We start from the raw sequence: 27771 nt of genomic DNA, 5'->3' as shown, positions 1-27771 counted from the left end.
TCTGGCCTTGCATAGTGCTGTTTTTAATAGGATCATACACAGCAGCAAAGAAAAACACATCTGTAAGTATTCAAAGGACTGCTGCATTAGGACAGGTCCACATGAAAATGAAGGTACACACACCACTTCATGAAATTGCAAACCTTCTAAAACAACCATTTCCCAAACAGTTAAATTGCCAGGAAAAATGAAAATCTCCAAATACTTGGCCACACAATCATTTCCCAGTTTATTGGAAAGAACATTGAAATATAACATCCACTATAGAGTTTGCCTCTACTGGGGCAACAGACAAAACAAACACTTTCCTGCTGAAGTCTATCATGTTTTCTGATTTAGAACAGGACACCTTCAGCCTAGTTGCAAATAAACCTTACTGCAGAACAAGTAGTGCCAATACACACTGTCAGTCCAGTTAAAGTGCCCATATTCCTTTCAGGAGCAAGAATGTCAACAGTAAAGAAGAGTGCTGGTGGGCTCAGCGAGGACAGAAAAATGCATGCCCAGCAACATAAAAAGCATTTTCCACACGTTGCTTCAATTAAGAGAAATCTAGGCAACAGAAGAAATGATAGGAGAAAGATTTCAGACTGATACTTACTTGTCTTTGGGAAGATCAGTTTAGAAGCACAGCAAATTTACTATATTCTCAGGCAGGCTGAATACTGCCCCAAATCTGGATACTCACACAGAAGCAAGCAGTCAGCTCCAGAAATTTCTTGCTGCTACTACTGGCATGGTAGGACCATAACCCAAAAGGCCCAAGCTCAGAGGACAACATCCCACTAACCCTCTTTCACCCTACAGCCAAAGATTGCTGTAATAGAGATATGGCAAACCCACCTATAATGTCAGTCAGAACAGAGATGGCAGATTTAATGGGGTTTGAATTAAGCTATTCCACAGAGGAGCTAAACAATCTTCAATGAAGGAGTCCCTGAATAAAAGAATTAAAGCGTCTGTGTCTCAGAGGAAACCAAGTCTCTGCTGTACTGCCAAGTTTCAATCACAAGTCTCTTGGGCACCCAATTTTAAATATTAGGGGACTAAAGATATGTGGAAGGACAAAATTCCTATAACTTCAAGCAACTTCAACCATAATGACTGGGGACGTGAACTCGGGGACGTGAACTCCTTAGGGCAACACAAAGGCAGAGCAAGAACGCTGGAAGCAATGAGAGAAAAGAAGGAATATCTAAGTAAGAAAGAAAAAGAAAGAGGAAAAACCCTGAGAAGCACCTGGAAGCTTTTTCAGCCTCCAACCTGAAGAAAGAGGGCCTAAAGCCACACGTCTATTAGTAACACCAACATAGAAGTTCCTCAGTGCTGCCAGAGCAGTGTCTGTACTTACAGATGCAATGCAGTGACAGTACACAGCACAGTCCATGTTCCCTCTGTCTGGGACCCAGAGAACTTGAGAGAAAAACAAAACCTTTGAAAAAATAATTACTTTTATATCCATTACAAGCAAATTCTCTGCCTTCTGCACTATAAGGCTGTAGACAGTTCTTAAAGGGAAAAAGGCAACTCAATCGCAAAACTGTCAGATTCGTGGCTGATAAAATATTCTTGTCACTTCAAACTTTATTCCTAAATTAATATATTAAAAATAAGATAATTACAAAATATAATGTTGCAAGTCAGAGGCTATTTTCCCACAGTTTCCTACCCAAAATATACTTAACAGAGAAGTTATTACTAGTACTCATAGACCAGATGATGCTCTTAGAATATTAGGTTGCACATAGCCTTAACTCAGGAAAGCACTTAAATCCATTCTTGTTTTCAGGAAAAGGGAAAATATTCCTCACTCAGGGCCTCCAAAGCAGAGGTATGACATATCATACAGATACTACTTGGGCATAGAGCAGAGATTTGACTGGTTTGTTTCACAAATTCTTGAACTCCCACAGCAAGTCTTAGTCCAGTATGTATTAAAAATAAGACAGTTCAACTGGAAGTGCAATTCTTGTTTAAGAGCCAAGTTGTCTCTACTTTCATACATCATTCTTGCAGCAAAACAGTCACAAATTGAAACAGAAACATGTTGACAGTATCCCACAGTTCGGGGTAATTCAGAAAGTTCACACGAATTATTAGCACTCACCAAAAATAATATTCTGGTTCATACAGTTATGAAAATGTTCTACTGATTCCAAAATGCTTCTGACATTCTCATTGTGAAATACCTAGGCAGAGCAGCAGCTCTGCAAATAGAAAATACCCTCATTTATTTCTACAAGCTATGAATTCAATGCTTATATCACTGATATTTTAACATCAATATTATTTGCCAGCACATGGAACTCATGGACAAAGCAATACAAAATGGACAACTCAAGTGCTTTTTGGATTTGATTAGTTAACCAAAAATTCTGAGATTCAAAAGCTGCTCCAGGTCATGGACCTTCTCAGGACTGGGATTTTTCCCCCACAGGATTTCTTTAAAACTGCACCTAATCACATTATAAAAACACATGCAGTAAAGCATCTGACACTTCCCCTGGGAGCTCTTCCCATAGCCAACAAGTTGTTGTTTTTCCCCAAGTTGCATTTTAATGTAATTTCATTCCATTGCCCATTCTCATGGAAGTAAGGAGAAGGAGTCCCCAGGGAAGGCAATGAGATAAAAACCCAAACAAATGCTAACCTACACTGAAAAAGCATGTAAAAGCAATTCAGCTGTGAAGCGTGTTGGTGAAAGGGGAACCATGAAGGTAAGGGTTAATTTAAGTCACAAAAACAGCTTCCCAGCTTTCTCTTCTCCATCAGCATGGAAGAATCACAGATGTATGAGGATGGCTACTAAGAAAAAAAAAATCAATCAGCATGAGAAAAAGCTTGGGTTATCGTTCCATAAATACATCTTTGGGAAAAGAACCAAAGCTGCCTTAGAGTTGCTCAACTTCTGACTTCCTAGAACAGGAAGAAAAGCTCTTTGAAAGTTATTATTACAGTCATGAGAAGGTATCAGTCAGGAGATCTTCCCAGTTCTTCTCCTGAACAAATGAACTACCACATTACACAGCACCACCATCGTTTAACAGAAACATTGTACCATCTATTAACCTGTCCCAAGAACACCCAGTTAAAGATGTTGCAAGGAGTATATCACTAAAACATGTGATTTAATCTAGAAGGATTTTTATTCCCTCACAACTTAATAAATAATATCTTGCTGCTTATTTAACATATCCTACAGCTAAAGAATATATGTACTTTTTTTTCTTTATTCCTTCACCTTCTCCATTGCTAGTAGGAATTGGTGAAAAGACAGATTAGAGAATTAGTGCAGGATGTGTATGCAGACAGCTATTTTGAAAACATTATAAACACAAAACATTACAAACATAAAACTCCTGGAAGATACCATACAAAAAGAGACAAGAGAAGAGTCATCACTAGTGTCAGCCTCAGAAGCAAACCTTTGTCTTCTACAACGGATAATACATTTTGTAATGTAAAAGTCCAAATCAGTAAAGAAAACTATTAGATACCCTCCAGGAAACATCCGGTCTCCACTGCTGCCAACAGAGAGACTCACAAATAACACGAGAGGGAGGTGGATGCAAATTTGATCTCTGTCCTTCTTCAGAATCTCAGAATCACAAAACCCAAAGGCATGGTGATAGCCAGCAGTAGCTATACACTGAAGGCCCAATTCATATAGAAAAGAAAACACAAATAATTGCTTAATCATAAAAAGAAGACTAAAGAAGCTTGAAGAGATTTCATGTGTCCTCATCAGCAACTTCCCTCCGGCGCTGGGCCCGGAAATGACGCTCGATATTTATTGTCACTTCCTTCTGCAAATTCCTGCTGTTGGTTTTTCCAGCTGTTCTGATCCAAGGGTGCTGAAGCACTTGTCGTGCTGTGTAGCGCTTCTGGGGATCCACTATCAACAGCCTGGTTATGAGGTCTTTTGCTGCTATTATGAAAGAAAAGGAGGAGAGGGGGAAAAGAACAGTGATGTGATGATGCTGACAGTTATACCCACACAAAACATCCATATTTTTATTTCTTATATTACCATAATGACTTTTGTGACTATTCCCCAGACATATTCTAACAACTGGATTTAGAACTAGTGACAGGAGATGTTAAAACTCCAGCATACGTTTTACTGATACCATTCTCCTCTTCAAAAAGGGAGGAGAAAGCAAAGGGAATTTAAACTTGAAAGCCTGCCGTAGGCATTATACTCACAGGAATTACCATTTCGCATCTCACCCCTCTAGGAGCATAGAAGTCATAGAATGCTGTTGAGCATGTTCTTTAAAAGACTGTATATGGAGAGAGGGGGTTTAGGGTTTCTGATTTCCAAGAGTGCACAGAAGACACTGTGCTAGCCTGCGAGAAGGAGAAAACTACAGCGTGCAGACCCACTGATCTCATGAGAAAATCCACACTCTGCTCTGCACAGAAAGGATTTCATTCTCAGCCTTTGAGATTTTTGTGTACATCTTTACAAACTAACATAAACCTGGAGATTCTTTTGGTACCTTTTTCTTCACCTCGTAAGCAAGGTTAAGAAGATACTTTCTCTTGCCTCAGAAAGGGAGCAATCCATTAAATCCATCAGACCTAATATTCAGATTCACAGTCATTGATAGTAACAGAGGACTAAATTCACATTTAAAGCAAACATGGGATCACATAAAAGACCTGTAAGACACCCCCATTGAGCTCACTGTCCTGAACAAAAGGGAGTTCTTCTCACTACTGAGAAGAAGTCTGTCACTTTCAGATCTGCTATGCATGCTGAATCTTACCTGCAGAAATATTGTCCCAGTATGGGGAAAGGAACTCATAGTGACCTAGCTGTATGATCTGAAACAGCTCGTCTTGATCACGGTCCTGACTGCGAAAAGGGGGAAAACCGCAGAGCAGAATGTAAAGAATCACACCAGCTGCCCACATATCTACTTCGAGCCCATAGCCTAAGGAAGAAAAGACAAACCAAAAGGCTGTTTCAGAAAGAAAACTCACAACTGCTAGGGAGCTGTTACTTTTTTATTCTGTTTTCCAAGAAACACAGAAGCTCTGCTCAGTTTCTCAAGAAGATGAGGTCAGCAGAAGAATAGTGGCTGGTGCACCACGCTTGCAAACTGAGCTGCTCTGCCTGTTAATAATTACAGCTTTCACAAAGTACCTCTTCTTCTCCAACATGTTTCACAAACACTGTCTCACAAGGCCAGTGTCAACTGGAAACTAATTGAGAAAACACAGCATGTATTCCTAAAACAGTCCTCCTCAGATTCCCTTCAAAAAAGCACTAAGAGAGTGCCAAGTTTCCATTGAAACTGGGTATAATTGGAGATGTGCAACCCAGCTCCACAGAACAAAAGACAGAAATAACTTTGCTTTAATCATCAACAAAACTGACTCCTCTGCAGGTCTGAATCTTTATGAATATGAAATCTCCAAAATACCTTCTAATGGGAAACACGTTTTGGCTTGTTATCTAAGTTTAACATGCACACTCACAATGATTTTGCATCATTAGGGGCCTTGAAAGGTTGTTGGGGTACAGTCATGGAATAGGGCTGACTACTCACAGGTAGCAACATGAACTTCAGCTCGTTTCCTAAATTCAGCAATTACCATCTATGATATTTTATGGGTTCTCTGCTTGGAAATCTGTGTTATATTATTGTGGACATTAATAACACAAACGTGACTGATGTCATGCTTGTGTTTGTCAAAAGCTAAAAGATTTCCTTTCACCAACCTGCTACCCTGCAAAGACAGATCAGTAGGTTGAAACACTCTGGAATATTTCCAGGATTAGAAAGTTCAGAGCGATTGTATTATTTATGGGAAATTATCAATCTATACACTTACCCTTCTCAGCAAGGATTTCAGGGGCAACATATGTTGGTGTTCCACACACAGTAAATATGGGTTTTGTCACCTGCTTTGCAAGGCCAAAATCTGCTAGTTTCAGTGTAGTAGATTTGTCTGCATTATGCTGAACCTATGCTCAACAAAAAAATACACATATTTAGTCCAGATGCACTTTAAGACAGAAAAAGATTAAGTAGTTAATAATAAACTAGAGAAGTTTATAAATGTAGTAGTTAATAATAAACTCATAGAAGAGTTTATAAATGTTACAAGAATTATATAAAGTTGTAAGTCTTAGAAAAGTTCTAATAATAGTGCCTTCGAGTAAAGCAACATCACATGGAAACAGTATTCTGATAAACAGTATTCAGAAAGTGGTTTTTCCCCCATATTCCAAGAGGGCGTGTATATTTAAGACGACAAGCAATAATGGAAAAAAGAAACTTTGCTCTACAAAGTCTGGCACGCTGCAGCTTCCAAGGAATGAAAAGGAGGAAGGTAAAATAATCAAGAGTCAATTAAATGTTATTATTTTTTCTTGGGAAAGTAAACTCTTCTGGGAGCTCAGGGAAAGCAACAAAGAACACTGTGGGCATCCATTACAGCCTACTAATCCCTTTTATCTTCTTTATAGAAACTATAAGCAGTCTTCTAATGCTGATTAAGCAAATCATTTTGGGGGGGTGGGTGTTCTGTTTTTGTAAGAAAAAATATTTTTCAATATGAAACTGAAAATCAAGTTTACTACAAACATGCAGTCAAAACTTCTGCAGCAGACAGCTTAAGCACCACAGCCCTTTCCTCTATGACATTAGCCAACTTCATGATGATGTTCTGCCATGATGCACTGTGGGCACAATAGCTGACAAAAATGAAAACTCAATTGCAAAGTTACCAGTTACTTTCTAGAGCAGCATCTATGTACGGGATCTATAGCCTAACAATAGAGGTAATAGTGGTATGATGCTACAACAACTCGCAAGTGAAATGCTCGACTTTATATGACTATGAGCATATAAAAATATGAGCATTAATATATTTTCCTTTTTTATAAATAAAGCTTTTACAATTATATAAGAAAATTATGTCAGATGGAATTTCAATTAATACCCTGGGTGCTACTGTACTAATACTAATAATACTGGCTTGGATGGGGCTTGGAGCAACCTGGTCTCTACCCGCAGCAGGGGGTTGGAACTAGATGAGCTTTAAGATCCCTTCCAAGCCATTCTCTTCCATGCCAGGCTCCTAATCTCTCATCACAGCACAAGGTGGCAACACTGCACCATCTGTTCTTCCAGGACAAACCCACTGAGCTTTCATTATATATTAACAGGACAGGTAGGAACAGCATGCACTGCGGGTGTATTTTCACAGCTTTGTAACAATCATTTTAAAGACAGCATGTAACCTGTCAGCATACCTGAAAACGTCAGCCCAGAACTCCTTGGCATCCTCACTAATGCCATGCTCAGAACAACTCAAAGTCAGCTCAGGCAGAGAGAGTATTCCCTTCATCCTCAACTTGGTACTCTCCAGTCTACCTTCCCATCACTTCTCATCACCTTGAGCATGTAAATTGCTTCACTGTAGAAGCAAAAGCTTGCTCAGCTTTCTGAAGCCAGACTACTTACTCATAGCAGTATCACAGAAACATACAACCTGCTCCCAGAGAAATCTAGCCTCTGACATCTACACTATGTGCTCTGTGAATCTGGGAGAACAAAGGGAAAATGGGAACATTAAACAAACATAGCAGCCTTACTGTAACACCTACAAGACAGCGATTTCTGTGTCTACATTCAAGACTAAAAAGAATGGTTCCAAAAGTCTGTTTAAAACCGTTGCCTTGTCTTACCTGCGTGTAGTTAATTGAGATAAAACAAGATAATTCAGTACACTTTCTGTAGACAGCCAATTTAGGCCATACAACTACCCATGTCCTTCAGCTGCAAGAGAAGCCAGTATCTGGTAGTCTTGGACTAAAGGCAGTCAGAATTGCTCACTACTCTCTCCGATACAGATGCCATAGCAGGATGTCAGAATATTGCCTGAGGATTTCCAGCTATCCCAGCCATACATCCAAAAGATTATAATACACTAATACAAAGCCAAGTTAATCTTCAAAGAAGGGATAAATTGATCTCCTTTTCTCCTGTATGCTGATGACTTCCAGTACTTCATGTTCCTGTTTGTTTTCATATCTACCTTGTGAAATCCATCAGTATTTTTAAGATGATGATTATAGCATTAATATTTCTCTGTATGCACATACATATGGCAGCACAGATTCTTCTTACAGCAAGTTAGCCCATGGGATGTTTTGTATATTAGAAATAGACAGCACTAAAGAAAAGGTACTGCTTATACATCTAAGATTCAGACATCCCTTGCTGCTAGCTAGAAGAATCTCTATCAGACTGAAAGCTCCTGACAGGTAACTAGTTAAACTAGTGTAACTGAAACGTACTCAGAAACCTCTGACATTGCTTTGTGTATATGTAAATAGCATCACAAAAGCAAAGTTAAAGGACAAAAAGGAGGTACTTGAAGTTCTCATATACATATGAAAACTTAGAGAAAAAGGGAGGGAGGAAACTCAAACACATAAAAAGTTATAACACATTTATGAAGCTGAGTGTTAAACAATTGCCACATAAGTATGCTTCAGAAGCGTACAAAGAGATGAGCACACAGTCACAAACATAACCCTGTCCCTTCCCCCTACAATGGAGCAGAGGTGGCTTTGTGTCATTTACAGCTATAACCTGCAAAACCACCACTACACTTTAAAATTAACTTCTCACAAGTCAAGAAATGCCAGCACCTGCAGAATTAAACAGTCCCTTCTACAAAACCCTTGCCAGCAAATTCTGCTCCTCCAGGTAGCACTGAAGAAATGACCAGCTGCTTTTGCAGGACCAAAATCATCCCATTGCTCATCCTTGGTGGCAAAGTTCTCCCTACTGAACACCTAGTCCTAAATGAGGTGATTCTGTTAGCAGATGGGAGGGAGTCGGAGCAGCTGTCTTCACACCAGCAGTCAAACAGATTTTGGTCTTGCAGTGCAAGTCACTGCCCTTCTGCCCCACAGCAATGCTGTGATGAGTGTGATCACTGTGGGCAGACACAGCAGTAAAAGAGGCACAGAGGGAAACTAAAAAGAATGATGGTGGACTGCTACAGAAGTTTACAACTAGAGGACAGTTCCATAAGAGGAGCTGTAGTGCAGTGAACTGACAACTAATCCCAGTTTCCAACTCTCTTCTGAGTCAATAATTTTACTGGACATCAAAGTGCATTTCCACCTTCTCTTCTGCAGGAATAGAAACAGTTTTTCTTCTTCCCCCAGCTTTCATGAAACTTAGAGAATTATTTGTTCCTCAGGTTGCTGCTTCTCTGTCAACTCAAATGGAAATGAGCCATTTGCCATGGAAATTACTATGTTCAAAAGTCATTATGAACAGAGTTGGATTCTCACACAAAGCAGATTTACAGTAGACAAACTCATTTCCTTAGTAAAACAGACCAAGGATCTGCTCTCTTCCATTTCCCATTTGCTGGAAAGAGTTGGGGGAAAACAGTTGACCACAAAAATAAAGGACAAGATTCACCTGACCAAAAGAAGATCTCAAAGTAGGACAAACAAGTCAACAGCCTGAAAGTACATCCCTATTTCTGTCCTCTGTGTACAAAGTCTAGGGAGACTAACTCAGACTTAAACATCTGCAGGGTAGGAATCTGAAGTGAAGCAAGAGGTGTCCCACACCCAAGGACATCCCTGCAGGATGCTGGCACTTCCAGCACTGTGCTTCCTCTCCAGAAGACTCCCCCCAGCCCCTGACCCACCAACAGCAGCAGATCAACCCCTGAAATTTGCTTCAATACTGTTTGTTACTGTTGAGCACTGGCTGATGTTAAAAATCAGTGGTAGGTCTCCTTCCTACTCTGCTGCTACTAGTCCAGTCACTCAGAGGAGTCAGAGGGAACACATTAAAAGGCTAGAAAAGCCAGAATCTTGCCCAAATTGCCTGTATTAGATGGCACATCAGCTATCCGACACTACCAAGAGCTTATAAACTCATATGGCTTGTTGAAACAGACTAACTTTTCGAAAGGATCCAATACAGGTATTCACAGCCAAATAGCAGCAAGGTGAAACTGGAACAGGTACAATTTTCCCTCCCACAGTGAAAGTGGAACCAGTGTTTGGGGAACACTGGTCTCCTATGACAAAATATCTACAGGCTTGGGGCCAGCCTGTCCTTGACAAGTATTTTCTGACAGTCAGAACATGCAACATGATTATTTCAGTGATACACAACATTGCCACTGCCCAGCAATCTCTGGTTTGCAGTGCTGTGAAATAAATGTGAAAACCATCAGAATGGACCTGTATCTTGCTTCTCTTTGCTTACCCGCATAGGATTATAGAGGGAAATGAAGCATCTGGTTTCAGATGTTTCAAAGGCACTAGCTTATTTTCAGCAAATAGGAAGGAGCAGAGCCTGGTTCATAATGGAAAAATCAGCTTCTGGAGAAAGCCCTGCGGTTTTCATTGAAGTTTTGGCAAAACAAGGCATGAAAGCAGGGCCCACAATCCTACCTGTTCCTGCAAATCGGCCATTTGCACTCACCAGCTTTTATTTACACACAGATCACGCACCAAAGATTGTCATCAGACTAAGCAGGATACATAGCAAAGCTTAGTATAGGTGCAATTGGTTAGTCAAAAGGTCTGGGAGCAAAAAGTTCAGGCCTAGCCTTGTGCAACCTCTGCAGGTCCTAGAGGCTACACTGCTGCTTTACTCCAGAAATTCACACTGATTTCTGCCCCAAATTAACTCCCTTAAACAACTCATCCAGCTCTGGGGCCCCTAACACAAGAGGGAGGTGGACCCGCTCAAATGAGTCCAGAGGAGGCCACAAAGATGCTGCGAGGGCTGGAGCAGCTCTGCTCTGGAGCCAGGCTGAGAGAGCTGGGCTGGGGCAGCCTGGAGAAGAGAAGGCTCCTGAAGGGGAGACCTTAGAGCAGCTCCAGTGCCTAAATGGGCTACAGGAAACCTGGAGAGGGGCTTTGGACAAGGGCCTGTAGGGACAGGCCAAGGGGAATGGCTTTAACCTGCCAAAGGGGAGACTGAGATGAGCTCTGAGGCAGAAGCTCTTCCCTGTGAGGGTGCTGAGGCGCTGGCACAGGGTGCCCAGAGAAGCTGTGGCTGCCCCATCCCTGGCAGTGTTCAAGGCCAGGTTGGACACAGGGGCTTGGAGCAACCTGCTCTAGTGGAAGGTGTCTCTGCTCAGGGGGCAGAAGACTAGGAAGCGGATGAGCTTTAAGATCCCTTGCAACCCAAACCAGTCTGGGATTCTATGAACTGCACAGCACATAGAATTAAATCAGCTATCACTTTTTTTATTCTGGCTATCTATGATTTTCTGCCAACAAATCAAATCCGATTCATTAGAGACTGGCAAATTCTTGGTATCTATCAGGAAATTTGGAACCCTATAACATACAATTAGCAAGGGAGAGCTGCTTACTGTTACAGTTCTACAATGAGTGTCTTGCCAAGTGCCAACACTGCAAACATTTCTCTGCATATTCACACATGTGAGTAACTCTATTGACTTCAGTACCGGATGCAGAGAATGTAGCCTCAGAAATGTGGTTGAAAAAAGAACTTTTCTCTTTGGCATGACGCTAGTATTTGAGCTGACTTTAGTGCTGGTTTTCACCAAAACACATTTTACTGACAGGTGATTTTAATCAACTGCATCATACTTCTGCTCCTAAGAAAATAAATGGTTGCAAAATAAAAATCACTGCAGTAATGGACAAAAAAAGTCTACTAAATAAATCAGCTAAATTAGCAATTTGAATAAATTTTGGTCTGTAAGGCCTTACGATTCAGTGTGTGCTTCATACAAGAAAAAACAAAATCACCCTTCATACCTGAAACCAGATTTCCAGAAAAATATAAATTCTCACTACCCCTGAGAGCGAGGTCATTTTTATTTGAGTTTTTATCTGCAAGCACTGCTATCTCTGCAATGCACAGGAGATCTACGTGAGGTAAACAGTAATGGTAATTTCACTTCAAAATTGTGTCTGTTTTTCCAAGCAGACCTGCCACAGCACATTCTCTCTTCACAGTATTTGCTTCAAAATATGCAAAGATCCGTAACTCTAAGGAAAATGAATTCAACTCCTGCTCATGTGGAATGTGTTTGCCAATACTTACCAAAAGATTCTCCGGTTTGAGGTCCCTGTGGACAATGTTCTTGCTGTGAATATAAACCAGCGCTTCACAGAGGTCAGTGATCATGACAGCAGCATCGTGCTCTGTGAATTTCACACTTTCTATGATGGCATCAAATAAGTCCCCTCCTGGGACATACTCTAGGATTAGGTAGATCTCAGCTTCTGTCTCATACACTTCAATTAAGCTTACTATATTGGGATGAGAGAGACTCCTGATGATCAGAATTTCACTCTCCATCATGTCCTCTTTCCCCTTCAACTTGGATTTATCAACAATTTTCATAGCATAAATCTGATTGGAGTCACAGTGGCGACATTCCTTCACCACTGCAAAGTTTCCATCCCCAATAGTTCTGCCAATCTCGTAGTGCTTTTCCACATCAGTTCTGTTTTTAATGGCATGCCTTCGGCTTGTGCTTTCCAATCCCTGAGCCTTGCTTTCTTCTTTATTCACTCTGCGCTCCCCTGTTTTCTCTCGTCGCGTCATGTCACTCTCTCTACATATGATATTCCCCTCTCTTCTGGCACCCTCCTCTTTAGCCCTTTGTCCCTCTCTGCCCTCCCTATGTGTTTTAGATGGTTTCTCAGCATCCCTTGTAGTGTCTTTCTTTAGCCAACCACTTTGGTTCATCATGCAGCTACTTCCGTTCTCTTCCTTCGCTTCCCGAGTTAGCTGCAGCCCTTCTACAGCATTCTTCTTGATTTTCACTACTTCCTTCCCATGGCTTTCATGTTTCTCCACATCCCTTTCCTTCTCAATGCTCCTTTTTTGCTTCTCCAGCCCTTCATTAACATTCCTAAGCAGGGGCTTCCATGCCCTCCTACAGCTGTTATCTTTCCAACCAACTTCCTCACCTTCCAGACAAGTTTCTGAAGATTTTCGGCAATTCCTAATTTTTGCATTTCTTTCTATGTGGTACCTCTGACATGCACCTGTGGTCAGGTCTCTGTTCTCCAATGAGGCCTCAGCCCGCCTTTCCCTTTCTAACTTCTGTCTGGCCTGCCTTTCCTGTTCACACTTCTCGCATCTCACCACCTCCTCCGAACTCTCTTCTAACCCGTCCTCGGGACTCCTCTCACGGCTGAAGTACCTCTCGCTTTCTCGGATCTTCCTAGAAGGCTTCACTCCTTGCTCTCCATCCCAGCTCTCTCTACTCCACTTTTTTTTTGTTCTCATTTTCTCCTCTTGCTTTGTCTTGGCTTGACTTTTTCCTTTATGTCCTACCAGTTTGGGAGACATGCCGTTGCTGCAGTTCTTGGCAATTTCTGTTTCATCAAAGCCACTGTCCACTTTGGAAGCCTTGTCGTACAGCCTGCTCATCAGCTTTTGGGACTGCTCCTCATTCTGCTGAATGGCAGCACTGGCAGCGTATGGATTTTCAGGATAAAGTTCTTGTAACACCACTTCCAGGTCCTTCAAAGTGAGGGGCTCTCTCCCCATCGCTATGAATGCATCACCTTCCCTGAAGAAGTCAGAAACACTTTGGATTTCTCTGCCTCTCAGATTGTAAAGCTTTCTCACACGGTCATTCTTCCAGCGTGGAAATCCCAGAGCTTCTGAAATGTCAGCCATCAGCTGTTCAAAGGTCTGGACAGATCTCCTGTTGAGAAGCAAGGTTATCCTTCTGAGTGTGTGCCCACCAGGTTTCACCACTGTAATAATCCTTGGCTTCACAGGACTGTGCTCTGAATGTATCGTGTGAAAACCATTACGGGGATTAAAAAGTGGGGACCTCTGACTGCTTTCATGCAAACATGCTTTTCCATAGCTTCCACGACCAAGAGGAGGACAAGTCCCTTGGAGCTTCCTCTCTTTTACTTTTGAGCTTGCGTTGTGTGACGAATGGTCAAACAAGGCCCGGCGTCCTAAAGCAAACAAAGAGCGGGCATATTATTAATTTTGCATCATCAGATCTTTCTGAGTAATAGCTTTCTACATATCAGTGCCTGTGACCAAAAAGAGGAAGGGTAGGCGCATTCAATGCTTATAAAGAACTTGAACTGCCACTAACGAGTAACTCCACATACACGCAACTACAAACACGTTTGAATTCGTGAGAAAATGTAAATGCACTTTGTGGCAGAGAAATGCTACTTAAAAATAATAATACTGGAAACAAATACATCCTTCTCCTAAATCCTTCCCATCTTCCAGAAATCCTCAAAAAAATGGAGTTACTTGTGCTGGGGATTGCACCCAGATTTTTTAGCATTCTCTTACGAATCTGCCTACCATGAACTCATGCAATTCCTTTCTGAACCCAATTACAATTTTGGCCTCTGTAAACCCTGTGGCAACAAGTTCCACAATTACATTGCATGAAGTAAAAGAAATTAATTACTTCTGGTTCAAAATTGCTACCAGATGGCAATGTGTGTGCAACCTTATATTCCTATAAATAACTATCTCCACTTTGCTTGGACCATTCATTAATTTTCTAGACTTCTATAACAAATTAAGTACATGAGATTCTTTTTTAAAAGCATTACTTTTGCTCTAATTTTACAGGAATTTTATAGCACATTTAATAGTGATGTAGTTTAACTTTTTTCCCTTAAAGGAAGGACATCAGGTTTTTTTTTTGTTTGATAATTGCAGCCCAATATTTTGGTTTGACTTTTTTATTCTAAAAATTATGTAACATGACACAAAGTCCTGAACATCCTCTGGGGACATGAAAAATTTTCCATCCAATATTTCATCTTAGAACAGCAACCAAAGAAAACAGCACCATTCGTTACTTGTAATTCTGAAAAGAACTGAGAACATCACACATGGTTATGGACAAACCAAGCTTTAACACAGTTCACTGTCTATAAACGCAACAGTAAGGTAAGAATAAAAATGTCCCCTTAAATACTCTGATTTCTTGTGCTTATTAAGATTAAAACTTGACTACAATGCAGTTCTTTTCAGCCTCGAGAAATAAACTTTCAGATTGAGATCACAGAGTGCTTCCAACTCCATTTAATAGTCTTGTAGTTCAGTTAGGAACAAACATCCAATAGGTATGACCAGGACCAAGCCGAAAGAAAGCAGCTAGAATGATTACCGAACCATTACAAGGCAATTCCTATAACAAACAGCTTATCTCCCAGAGAATCCCACCCATTTTCGTACATTACTATGATTACATAGTCACAGTGCAGTGGACAAAGCCACAAAGGAAAATCTGCACATATGAGCCTTCCCCTGGGCGCTAGGCTTAACACATACACGTTCAAGCATTCTGGCAACCTTAAGCCTACTACATTTTGGATTTCAGCAGCTGAAAAGCTATTTTCAATGTTTCAAGCTATGCATTTTTATTTGTCCTTTTCATCAAGGCATAATAGAATGAAGAGGAAATACACCTCCTCACCTAGAAAAACAAGCAAAAGGGAAAACATAGCAAATGCTGCAGCATTCACTCAATCTGCTGCCAAAACAGCGTATCCAAAAGGCCAGTTGCTGAGTGGGGAAAGCACATGAGGAGACACCACTACAGACCTCCACTCTGCTGCTGGCTTTGCACTATGTACCGCATCCAGCTCTGGGGCCCCTAACACAAGAGGTATGTGGACCCACTCAAATGAGTCCAGAGGAGGCCACGAAGATGCTGCGAGGGCTGGAGCAGCTCTGCTCTGGAGCCAGGCTGAGAGAGCTGGGCTGGGGCAGCCTGGAGAAGAGAAGGCTCCTGAAGGGGAGACCTTAGAGCAGCTCCAGTGCCTGAAGGGGCTCCAGGAAACCTGGAGAGGGGCTTTGGACAAGGGCCTGTAGGGACAGGCCAAGGGGAATGGCTTTAACCTGCCAGAGGGGAGGTTGAGATGAGCTCTTAGGCAGAAGCTCTTCCCTGTGAGGGTGCTGAGGCGCTGGCACAGACTTTTCCCAGAGAAGCTGTGGCTGCCCCATCCCTGGCAGTGTTCAAGGCCAGGTTGGACACAGGGGCTTGGAGCAACCTGCTCTAGTGGAAGGTGTCTCTGCCCATGGCAGGGGTTGGAACTGGATAAGCTTTGAGTCCCTCCCAACACAAACCATTTTGTAATTCTATGATGGATGCTTCTTAGCTGTAATACTCTCACCAGTTAAGCGCTGTGCGCCTCCAGCATGTCCTTTAACTCTTGGCTTCATTTTGTTCCCCTGCCAAGTGAGAGAGATACTTCTCCAAACAAATATTACGAAGAAGCCCAACTGCCAGCACAGGGATTGAAGACGTAAGCATTATATAAAAGCTACGTGTGACTAATACTTTGTGGTTGTACAAGTTATTTCTGTCTTCATTCTGCTTTTTAAGGATGATCTCCTTGCTACCAAAAGATGACTACATCCGTGCTAGTGATTTTTCAGCAGATATTTACATTCTATCAAGAATAAAGCCTACAGTGAATGGGGAGGTAAAAAAATATTTAGATTAATAATAGTCCTCTGAAATCTGAATCGACTCTAGAACATTCCTGGTTACCAGGAACTGCTGAGCCCTGAATTTAATCAACATTTCCAGGTTCTTGCATGCCCACTGTCATCAGAGCACTATCTTACTTACGGGAACAGCATGTGGCATTTTTACTGCTCATAATCTTGGTACAACATAAAACCTATGCTGCACTAATAATGACTTCTCCCAGCTATTATCACACCTTGCTATAAACCATTCATTTTAAGTGCCTGGCTGCACTGCTGATTGTTTCAATTACCCAAACATCAATTATGTTTTCTTTCTTCACTAAATGGGCTAAGCTTTAAACAGAAACCCAGTTTAGTTTTTAATTCTATAATTAATGGAATAAGAGCAGTTTTGTATAATTATTAAGAACAACACAGGAATGTGTTTTTGTCCTCTTTAAACTGGCTAAGTTCCTAGCCAAAAAAAAGTTTGACACAAGCCACAAGTTAATATGTAATCATTTTAGGAATAATAATAATAATATTGCATGTTTGTCTAAGATGAAAAAGGAAGTTACATGAATGCTTAAATCAACGTAGGAAGGAATCTCCTTTTCCTGAGAAAGGGTAAGTGTCAAATCCTGTTAAAGTGGTGGTCACAATGACTATATATTACATAGGATTTGTGTTATTTTCCAGTTATGCTATATTTAATTTAACTGATTCCCATCAACTAAGCCTCAATCTGTCAGGAAAGTGCACACCCTTAAAGCGGTAACAAGCATTTCTCGAAAGCCTTCAAAGGTCACACACATACACAAATGCTCCAGCTACAATTTATATTGCTTCAAAATGTTGCTTCCATATTTATATACAAGTGGGAGAGGAAGGCAGAGGGAGGTGGGATCAGAAACACACTTCAATGAGTCTAAGTCCTAGCAAATTATACATCAGAGAATAAAATGTGTTTATTCTTTTACCATCTTACTGAAAGCTAATCATAGAATGGTTTGGGTTAGAAGGGGCCTTAAAGCTCATCCAGTTCCAACCCCCTGCCACGAGCAGGGACCCTTCCAATAGACTAGGTTGCTCCAAGCCCCATCCATCCTGGCCCTGAACACTGCCAGGGATGGGGCAGCCACAGCACGGCTGGTCAAGGGCACCACTCATGCCATCTAAGCTGTGCAATTGGGCACCCAAACAAAAAACTGGGATTCACAGAGTGATACAGAGCTCCAGATGGTAAAGATGTGATGGTCTTGTAAATGATCACACCAAATCTCTAGGAAGCAGGAAGGATGGGACAATCAGGGATCTGAGGGCTCAAACAGGTAGCAGGAACAAGAAATTTAGCATCTACTGCCTGAAGCACCAGTGGTCCCTGGAGAGAAAATGGTTGCTGCAGGGAGGACAGCTTTTGTGGCTCATTTTTAAAAGTCAGTTCACAAACCATGTGTGATATAGTCACAGTCAGTCCCACTGCGGGGAGGAGGAGGAAGGCATCGCAGGGAAACAGCAAAAATTCCTCTAGAAGACCTTTCCTTGTAGGGTTTGGCTCATACTCTGCATCTGGAGTAAAATAAAGGGAACTGAGACGACTTATACTCTGAATAAGGTGTGCATACAGAGCTTCAACCAACCTACATCTTCAGGAATTGCCTCGCTACACCCTCTACACCACCAGAATAACAGGGTTTCCCAGAGGTGACCTATTCTTGCAATTAAAAATGGACTGCTGCCATTTGTGCTTCGAAACTTATCCCTTCCCTTGACCAGCCTCTAAGTTTTTGTTCATTAATTAAAACACTGCTGCTCATCTTGCATTCCTTCTTGGTTCTCCTGCATGAGATCGCACTTTCGGTAATTAACTGAATGGTTTATCCAGCAGCTAATTCTGCTATCAAGTCACAGGCTGCAGTGGAATTAAATTTTTACATGGAGTATTACTACACAATTTAAACCAGAAGGCAACACTAAAATAGGATCTAGTTATGGCATTACTTTCTGTGAATAAGATGGTGTTATTTAAGCTCTGCAATTTCTTTAGAGGACCTTGGACCAATAACCTCCACTTACAAAAGCAAGTGTGAAAACTCCCCAAAACATCAGCAGCATTCTTCATGCAAGTAAAGTTGCACATGACAGAAAATGTGTTTCTGGGAGGGTTTTTTACATATTGGTGCCCATACAGGATAAACAAAACACTGTTTCAAAAGGGAAGGAAAAGAACGGAACTAAAACTGTCTGGTTTTTCCTTATCCACAGCAATTTCTGCTGAGGGCATGCAAAACAATGACCATAGGGAATAAAAATAACCTTAATTGGAACCCAAACCATTTAATTCATGTCAAAGTATCAACAAGTATCTTAAAGTTGAGGGTGAAGAGCACGTCTGGCCTTTAACTCAGAGCAACCAAGTGTGTAGTTCACACAGGTCACCAGTGTGCATCAGCAGCTCGGTCCAGGATGCAGTCTGAGTCCTCTAGTTACATGGAAACAAAATATGATCACAGGCATCCTTTTACAGCAAGTAAATTTTACATGGGCATTATTTACAGCACTACTGTTGGAAAACACCACTGGTGAACTTCTCTCTCAAGAGCTGTAGTACCCTTTCTTTCCTTCCCTACTGCTCATCCTTGCCTCCCGCCATGCTTTATAGCGTTTTACTGTGCAGATTTTCATAGCATCCCAGCCTGGTTAGGGTTGGAAGGGACCTTAAAGCTCATCCAGCTCCAACCCCCTGCCACGGGCAGGGACACCTTCCACTAGAGCAGGTTGCTCCAAGCCCCTGTGTCCAACCTGGCCTTGAACACTGCCAGGGATGGGGCAGCCACAGCTTCTCTGGGCACCCTGTGCCAGCGCCTCAGCACCCTCACAGGGAAGAGCTTCTGCCTCAGAGCTCATCTCAATCTCCCCTCTGGCAGGTTAAAGCCATTCCCCTTGGCCTGTCCCTACAGGCCCTTGTCCAAAGCCCCTCTCCAGGTTTCTTGGTAGAAATGTTTTGGTTGAGTCAGGACTGGTTATTTCAGCAACAACAAAAGGCAGACAGACTGCGTCGGTTTTGTCCAGATTAAATTCTGAGTAGAAAGTTAAATTTCACAAGGACCGGTTTGAGACAGTGATGAACATAGCAGGACAGTCCTTGCTAGTTCCAGTCCAAGCCAGCTCCAAAGGCTCACACAGAGGTAACAGCCTCAAGCTGCACCAGGGCAGGTTTAGATGGAGCTGAGGAACAATTCCTTCCCCAGAGGGTGCTCAGGCATTGGAACAGGCTGCCCAGGGCAGTGCTGGAGTCACTGTCCCTGAAAGCATTCAAAAACCGTCTAGACGAGGCCCTCAGTGACATGGGTTAGTGGTGGCCTTGGCAGTGCTGGGGAAACACTTGGACTTTATGATCTTAAAGGTCTTTTCCAACCTAGCTGATTCTATGGTTCTATGGTCTGCTCCTTTGCTGTTCTTCATAAAGGATACCTACTTGATTTTGTTGTCACCATATCAATTCACCTTGATTTTTTTTTTAAGAATGGGAAAAACTACATGCACATGAACAGGTGACTCTATTAAACAGACAACATTACCGAGGTCATCCTTAAGACAAGACAAAATTAGAAGTTGTCAGCATGACTTGAATTCACTTCCTCCCTGCATACAAGGTAGCTTAGAAGTGCATACAGTTTTTCTTGTGTCTACACCAATGTAGAGTGGATCCTCTTTTACAGATAAAATGGAATTAGGATTGTGCCGTAAAAAAATCTGTAACTGGAAGAGCTGAAAAGTGTGTAGTGAAAGAATATAGGAAGAAGAATAGTTTCTCTGCATAAGGCAATGCCGACCTGAAGAACTGGATTTTCTCTCAACCAATTCTACAGTGTTTCAAAGCAGTCAACTTTATCTGTATTTCTCAGAGAAGATTACATGCTGGTGGCCAAAACAATATCCTAAGACCTGATCTGCAAACCTGCTCAGTGCTCACAGCTGCAAGAGAATGTACTGGAAGAGTACTTCAGACACAAGGTAATACAACACAACACGAAGACCATCCCAAAAGTCAGGACCTGGGCATCTCAATTTACATTCTTCCACAAGTCAAAGTACTTCTCACTTTATTTTTTGGACCTGGACTCCCACTGAATGCAGTTCATATGCTCATCACAGAGATGCTAATCCATATTTGTTGCTCTAGTAATAACCACGACAGAAAAGCCCATGAGTTAATAAGCCTGTGTTAACAGCAGGGTTCAAAAAGCATGTGTGGAAGGCCACAAGCAACCAGGGTAAACAGAAGTAGATGCTCATTAGGTAAGCTTTGCCCATCATATGCACTGATGGAGCCAGAGTCCCTGGGGGAAAAAAAGCAGCATCTGAGAGTGTAATTAATGTTCATATCTTAATGTACAGGAACATGGGTTGGGGGGACAGTGCTGCTAACCAATAGTCATAAAGGCCTGAGTTTGTAACCTGAATAATGTTAGATTATAAGTACCTGGCCTCATAGAAATACATTTTTTTAATACATTGAACAAAAATATTGAACAAATGTTATGTGGTTAGAATACATTTGATGGTAAGGCAGTTATAAAACATACTATGCCACAAAATATTAATGTAAATCATGTGGTATTATTATAAGTAATTATTACTAAACAAAATGAAATAAGCACAAAGTGTATTTTATCTAATTACATTAAAAAACACATCATGGTATTTGCAAGAATTCTTATCTGCATTAGCTGATGGTGCAGAAGGCAAACCAAACCATCACCTAAGAACAGTTTTAACACTGTCACAAGGAGGGGGGGATCAGTTTAATTTCTATAGCATTATTTCTGCTACCCTACTAGGCATCTCCAGCCATACTGGAGATTCCAAGTTCATTATCTTTCACAATTTCACATCAAGCAAGCTTAAAGGAAAGAATAATATTGCATGTGAATTTAACTGTCAGCCCTGCAAACTCAGCTGTGTGTCAAGTTACGTTCCTTCTGTCCCACAGGTCACCAACGGGAGTAAAGTTTCTCCTGGCCAAATGTGTCTGGTCCCATTAAGTGAGCACCAAAGCATCAGCTGCGAGGAAAGCAAACATCCTTAGTGGTTTCTTCTGGAGTACAAGAGTACGGGAGATAGCTCCCTGCCCTCATAAAGGCAGGCAAGACAACTTCCCAACTTTATATCATACACCATATCTTCAACATATCTGCTTTTTATTTCAAGAATAAAATAAATATGCATTATATCATGGAAACTTCTTCAATTTCTTTCAGTTCCACAACTGCCCATTGCCATTCTCCCCCAGTCTTTCACTGCAGAAAGAAAGAAAAAGGGGCTCTACTCCCTTCTCCCTGCCCATTTCTCTTGCTCCCTTTTCACTGCCAGTTTTGGGACATAGACGTCTGAGTTTATAGGAGATCCTAGACGGCAAAGAGTACCCGAGCAGCTAAAAAGCAGGCAGATGAGCAGCACTGTCTGGAGGGACAGCCTGGGTGGAAAACTGGTTGGACTTCAGCGGAGGGCGGGAGCCTAAGGGATGCCCACACTGGATCCCTCGCTATGGATCAATAAGCTCTGGATTTTTCCACCTGAGGATGCATGGCACCTCTACGTCACCCCCAGCTCCACAGTGGGTGAATCCTGCAGCGAGATGCATGTAGGAGTCTCACCATGTAGCAACATTTGACATTATTTACTGTATGAAAACCACGAGGCATAAATGACATTTAGCAGCCCCCTTTCCTTCTTTCTCCTCAAAGATAAACTCTGGGTTTTCCTTGTCTCTTTTCTTAACCCGTTTCCTTTGCTAAATGTTCAGAGCCCCCCTGCAGCCTGCCCTGGCCCTCTCATGTCCATGGATGAAGCAGCAGGGTCCAGACTCCTGCAAGGCAGCCTACTTTGCTCTCTCAGCATTACTCTCCCTTTTCCAACCTGGCAACAGTGGTTGGGCAAAAATTACCTTCTCAGGAGCTCACCTCCCTCCCCTGCGGGCTCACAGCCACCCCACTGCACAGTTTAAGGTTTTCTAAATCAAGCCATTTGTAATTAAAAAATAAAATATTTACAGCAAACACAGATGGCTATTGCCATGTGGTAGTGTTCAACTAAGCTGGATCACCCCCAGAGCAGCAGATGAAGGTAAAGCTTTTATGTAGTCTGGTAATGAGTCACAAGTGCCATCATTTTTACTTTTTCTGGTTTTTTTTTTTTTTTTTAAGAGCAGAACCCCACTTTCATTGTCTTCTGACATTTTAAGGGCAGCAAATTAAAAAGCGAGCATGAAGAAAGCCCTTTGAAGAAGTATACAGATGCATAATCTGTAAAGACTAAGCGAAATGTAAGAGTGCACGTGAAATGAATCAGTGCCTTTGGAGGTGTGAGGCTCAGTTTTAAGCTGTTACCCTGCATAAAACCAAAAAAAGGATATTATGAAACTGCTCATTTGTTTCATTTCTTTCAAAGATGACAGGCTGTGTGTTTTGTTGGAAACAGCCATGGCTGCTTTCTGAAGTTTGACAGCTATAGGGTCTGCCCCAGTAACCAGGGAAGAGAGCCTGTCAGTCCAGGACCTTCCATCAATAATAATCCTTCAGGAAAGGGACAGAACTGACAGAGGGAAACAAAAACATCTTACACAACTATGATATTTGCCAGGATCCATCTGGCAAAGTCCTCCGTGTGTTTCTCAAGGCTTAGTGTACACTTTTGCATTGATGCTCTCGACTCCTGAACTACCGTATATTTCAGATGAATTATTCATGTTTCAGCACAAAGTAAGCTTTCACCGCTTTTTAACCCTGTTAGCCAACGTTGCCTCAGTCAAAGGAGCAGGATTGTGTTTCTTCTTGTGGGAGATTTTATTTGCATTGCTTCCCAAATCTCAGCTTGATGACTAATCAGTTGCAACTGAGCAAACCCACTGAAAATAAGAGAGCTTGCAGAGGTGTCACTGAGGGTTTAATTAGGCTTTCAGATCCTTTATTACCAATAACCTTGTTGCATAACTAAAAGAAAGACCCAGCCAGAGTCTGATTCTCCATCTGGTTTGCAAAAAGGAGCAATTACCCAAAAGTTTTGTTTGGAAACTTGGTACATTTAAGAGACGTTTACTCGGGTATAAATGTAGAATTCCCTACCCATTATTACAGAACCACTTTTGCAGAAGAGACTCATGTATTAAAGTCTACATTGCAAAATAACTTGTTTTGGAGAACTTCTAAAAGACAATGGGTTTCTCAGGGAAAACTCTAAGCCAGTGCTAATTAGGCTTAAAAGCACGATGACAAGCACAAAGATCAGGATTTTCAGATCACTAGACATTTCTCAGCATCTCCATTAACTACACTATTTGGGGTGACAAGAAAAGTAAGAAATTGGAGCGTATGTGCAGGCTAGCAATACTGATTGAGTGGGAGATGGTGTTTTCAGAATGATTGCTGAGAGCTTCTTCTGAGAATATATGACATAAATAATTGTTTTGCATTCTTACGATAATTAGACTGAGCAAGCTATACCAGCAACAGAGGGAAGATAGCAAACGTGCCTGACTTTCGTTCGCATTACCAAAACTCCAAATTGACATTAGAACCAATCAAGGCAGTAGCTCCCCCTCCTTTGTTTTATCGCTTCCAGTATTTAGTGCACACTCCAAAAGGATAGACCCCATACCCTGAAAATGAGAAAAACCTGGAAAACAGTATACTGTTACAAGTGTCACATTCATCTCTTTCAACTACTACTTTTTCAGCTCTGAATCGAGTTGCGCTGAAGCTGATTAAAAGATTCGCATTACCTTCACCGAGATCTGGATCTGATCTAACAGAGACTGCTAAAGTCACCATAATGTTTTGATGCTAATTATATTGACAAGAAAATCCATAACTCTGATTTCCAATGTTATTAAATGTTCAGGAATCAAGTCAAAGGAAAGGAGGAAAAGCAGCGACAGAAACCAACTGAATTCACCCTAGAGCTGTTGGAAAAGAAAGAAGGACCACCAGCTTCCCTGATTTCTACACAACTATAGATATTTCTGCAAAAAAAAAACAAAGCTAAGTAATCTTAGAAATGGGGAAATGAATCCCACACAACTTCCCTTCGTCACCACATGCTGAAAGTCCCACAGATGCCAAAATTGTGACGCTCTGCAGAACACGACTAGAAAAAGCAGCAGCGCAGACAGATACAAAGCAGTGACGCTGCCAGGTAAAGATACTGTCAAAACTAAGGTTAGCATGCCCAAGGTAATTAACTTGAGTAGAAATTCCCCTCAAAAAAAAACCCCAATAAAGACAAGGTAAGTTTTGCACAGTTGAAATTTACAGGCTTGAACTGCTGCCAATATCTTGAATTAAAACTGAGTTACCTTTGCTGGCAGTCTAAGTCCAATTAACCAATTCAGGTTAATGAACCACAGATGAGATTTACTAGAAGCTAGTTCTCAGCTGTTGTGTCCTAACATCCTACACAAATTTTCATGGCAAGGATCATGTCATTTCACCACACCCATTACCCTACAAGAAAGAGACTCTAAGCCTGCAGTATCCATTTTATCCAGATAGCTGCAGAATGCCTCCCTGAGATAGAAAATTCAGCCACCTCCTGAGAAGAGCATGACGGAGTTGCTATAATAACTGCACTCCTACCACATCATGTAGCTGTAATATGTTTTGTAAGCTTGGTTTCACTTGCTGGCTGTTTGGGGACTCTGCTGGTTCTCAACATTTCAAAGAGTCAAAACTGTATTTAGACCATATAAAAAAACCAAAACCACAAGAAGTGTCAAGAGGAAAGAGGGTGGCTATAGAAAAAGGAGACCAGGAGGTGGGAAGACAAACTTGCGTGCAAACAAGCATGTATGTAGATTTCTATTTCTATATAAAGCTAGCAGTAAAAGCATGCATGATGAACTGCAAGGTTTGGCAATAAACTGTTAAGATTATCCCCTTACACAACACAGGTTGCAATCTAAATGCTCAGGAAGGAAGGCAGAGTTCTGTTATACTGTTGCAAGGGGTTGGTTGGTTTGTTTTAAAAGGAAACCTTTCAGTACAGAGTGCAGCAAAAGTTTCAGCTTATGTGTCCAAACAGTGTCTCACAACCTGAAAACTGTCCCATTAGCTCAAAGCAGTCGCCTGTCCAATCCTCCTGACATTGTGCACCAAACGTCCTCCAAGGAAGGCAGAAAATAATGCTGTGCAGTGAAGAGTTAGGGAACAGCTTTCCTATAAATATCTGTTATTAAGCAGGAACAAACACAAGCAGTATAACTACAGAAGTAGGGGTTACAAGGGCACAAACCAGCATTTTCCCACAGAGAAGTTTGGCTACGAGCATCCTCATGGGACTCTGAGGATACACCGCGTAGCTCCAGCTGTAGTAATTCCCCAGCTGAAGGAAAATTCATCCCCTTTAAGTGTGTTTAACACACGGCTGTGCAACACCTTAAACTCCTTACACCGCGCACTATTTACTTTCTTTGCTGCTCTCCGAGCAGCCCACGAGCATCCGTTCCAAGCGACCGATACTCGCACCGACTATATTAAGAGCGCAAGTTACTTCTAACCTTCAATTTATATCGCAGGTGATATAAAGGTGATATAAGGTGCGTGCCTTTCGGAGTAATAAACACCGCCTTCTCCCTCAGGCTTTACAGCTTGCTCTCGTGTACCTCGCAGAGCTGCCGAGCACAGGCAGCCTGAGCGAGCCTCCCAAACCGCTCTCCTCAACCCCACCGGGGAACCGCTCCTTCCCCCGTCCCTCTCCATCCCCATTGCAAGCCCAAACGCCACCAAAAGCTCGCCCCGCTCACCCCAATCCACACACACGCAAGGACCGGGGTTAGGAAGTTTCGCCGCCGCCGGAGCCGCCTCACACCCCCTTCCCCTCCCAAAGAGACCCCTTTTGGGAAGGGGGTGTCGAGCGACGGGGCGCTTACCCGCGCAGTGGCCGTAGGGGCAGCAGGAGCCGGCGGCGGGGTGCAGCGGAGGAGGCGCGGCGGCCGGCATGGCGCGGGGACTCGGCTCGGTGGCTCGCCTCGGCCCGGGGGCTGCCCGCACCGCGCCCCACCGCAAGCGCGGTATCTCCGCGCCGCCTCCCAGCTGCCAGGGCAGTGAGCGGGCGGGGAGGCGGCGCCGCGGGACGGTCACACGAGCGGGCACACCTCCTCCACACCCCGCCCGGCGCGGAGCGGAGCGGAGCGGCCCGCCCAGCCCGGGGCAGCCCCGCGGGACGGCGCCTCCCCACCGCCATCACCCGCCTGGCTCCGAGCCCCTCTTCGGTCAGCTCCAGGCGGAGGCGCCGTGCTCCCCCCGCAGGAGCCCCTGTGTCCCTCTCAGCCGGGCGCCCGCCGGCACGGGGGTTAGTTGTGTGGTGGGGCTTCAGGAACCCCGCGGCTGGGCGCCGGGTGGTGGGATGTGAGGCTCAGCCTCAGTGGGGACACTCTTCCATGCTAAGTAGACTTGGTAAATCACAGGATCAGCCAGGTTGGAAAAAACCTTTACGATCATCAAATCCAATCATTAACCTGACACTGCCAAGGCCACCACTAACCCATGGCACTGAGGGCCTCGTCTACACGGTGTGTGAACACTTCCAGGGACGGTGACTCCAGCCCTGCCCTGGGCAGCCTGTTCCAACGCCTGAGCACCCTCTGGGGAAGGAATTGTTCCTCAGCTCCATCTAAACCTGCCCTGGGGCAGCTTGAGGCCGTTTCCTCTTGTCCCATCCCTTGTTCCTTGGGAGCAGAGACCAGCCCCCTCCTGGCTCCATCCTCCTGTCAGGCAGTTGCAGAGAGCGATAAGGTCCCCCCTGAGCCTTCTCTTCTCCAGACTAAACCCCCCAGGTCCCTCAGCCGTTCCTCATCACATTTGTGCTCCAGGCCCTGCACCAGCTCCGGTGCCCTTCTCTGGCCCCGCTCCAGCAGCTCAATGTCCCTCTTGGAGCGAGGGGCCTAGAACTGAACACAGGGTTCGAGGTGGAGCCTCACCAGTGCCCAGTGCAGGGGGACAATCACTGCCCTGGCCCTGCTGCCACCCTGGTGCTGGTACAGGCTGGGATGCTGCAGTTCCCCCAGGAGAATGCTGAATGAATGAAATCATTCAGTTTGTCTTCGATTAAAAAACACATGAACAAAGCACACGTCGGGCACGTGAACAACTGGTTGCCCAATGTCTTTGCAAAGTCTGAGAAGGTAAGGAGGCATGAGGAGCTCATTTCATCTTCCCCATGCTGTCCAGGCTGCCCATGGGATGCTGGCTACACGATTGGCACACATAGCAGGAGCACATCTGAAAAATACATGAGAGTGAAG

The 27771-nt window shown here is 43.0% G+C and overlaps 1 protein-coding gene across 2 annotated transcripts; it reads right to left on the bottom strand.

Moving 5' to 3' along the window:
* Positions 1 to 26574, bottom strand: DCLK3 (doublecortin like kinase 3). 2 transcript variants are annotated; one of them, XM_030503253.1, is made up of 5 exons: positions 26398 to 26574; positions 12087 to 13972; positions 5845 to 5977; positions 4773 to 4940; positions 1 to 3928 (listed from the first exon to the last, which is right to left on the bottom strand). In XM_030503253.1, exons 1-5 carry the CDS (start codon positions 26465 to 26467, stop codon positions 3732 to 3734), a joined length of 2454 nt encoding a protein of 817 aa, XP_030359113.1. In that variant the 5' UTR covers positions 26468 to 26574; the 3' UTR covers positions 1 to 3731. The 2 variants fall into 2 exon arrangements, with proteins under 2 accessions (XP_030359113.1, XP_030359122.1); XM_030503262.1 differs by having other exon boundaries at positions 1 to 3925.
* Between the last annotated feature and the right edge of the window lie 1197 nt (positions 26575 to 27771).

This window comes from Strigops habroptila, chromosome 1, assembly GCF_004027225.2.
Source record: "Strigops habroptila isolate Jane chromosome 1, bStrHab1.2.pri, whole genome shotgun sequence".
NCBI lineage: Eukaryota > Metazoa > Chordata > Aves > Psittaciformes > Psittacidae > Strigops > Strigops habroptila.
The sequence above is the reverse complement of the archived record's forward strand: the minus strand, read 5'-3'. Positions and strand labels throughout refer to the sequence as shown.

What these genes read in the sequence shown, in the direction of transcription:
- DCLK3 (XM_030503253.1), bottom strand. Translation starts at nt 26,467, where the DNA reads ATGCCGGCCGCCGCGCCTCCTCCGCTGCACCCCGCCGCCGGCTCCTGC. An exon ending in CCCCTACGGCCACTGCGCGG is followed by an intron (nt 13,973 to 26,397) that starts GTAAGCGCCCCG and finishes TGTTTGCTTTAG; the next exon opens with GACGCCGGGCCTTGTTTGAC. An exon ending in CTGGGACAATATTTCTGCAG is followed by an intron (nt 3,929 to 4,772) that starts GTAAGATTCAGC and finishes CTTTCATAATAG; the next exon opens with CAGCAAAAGACCTCATAACC.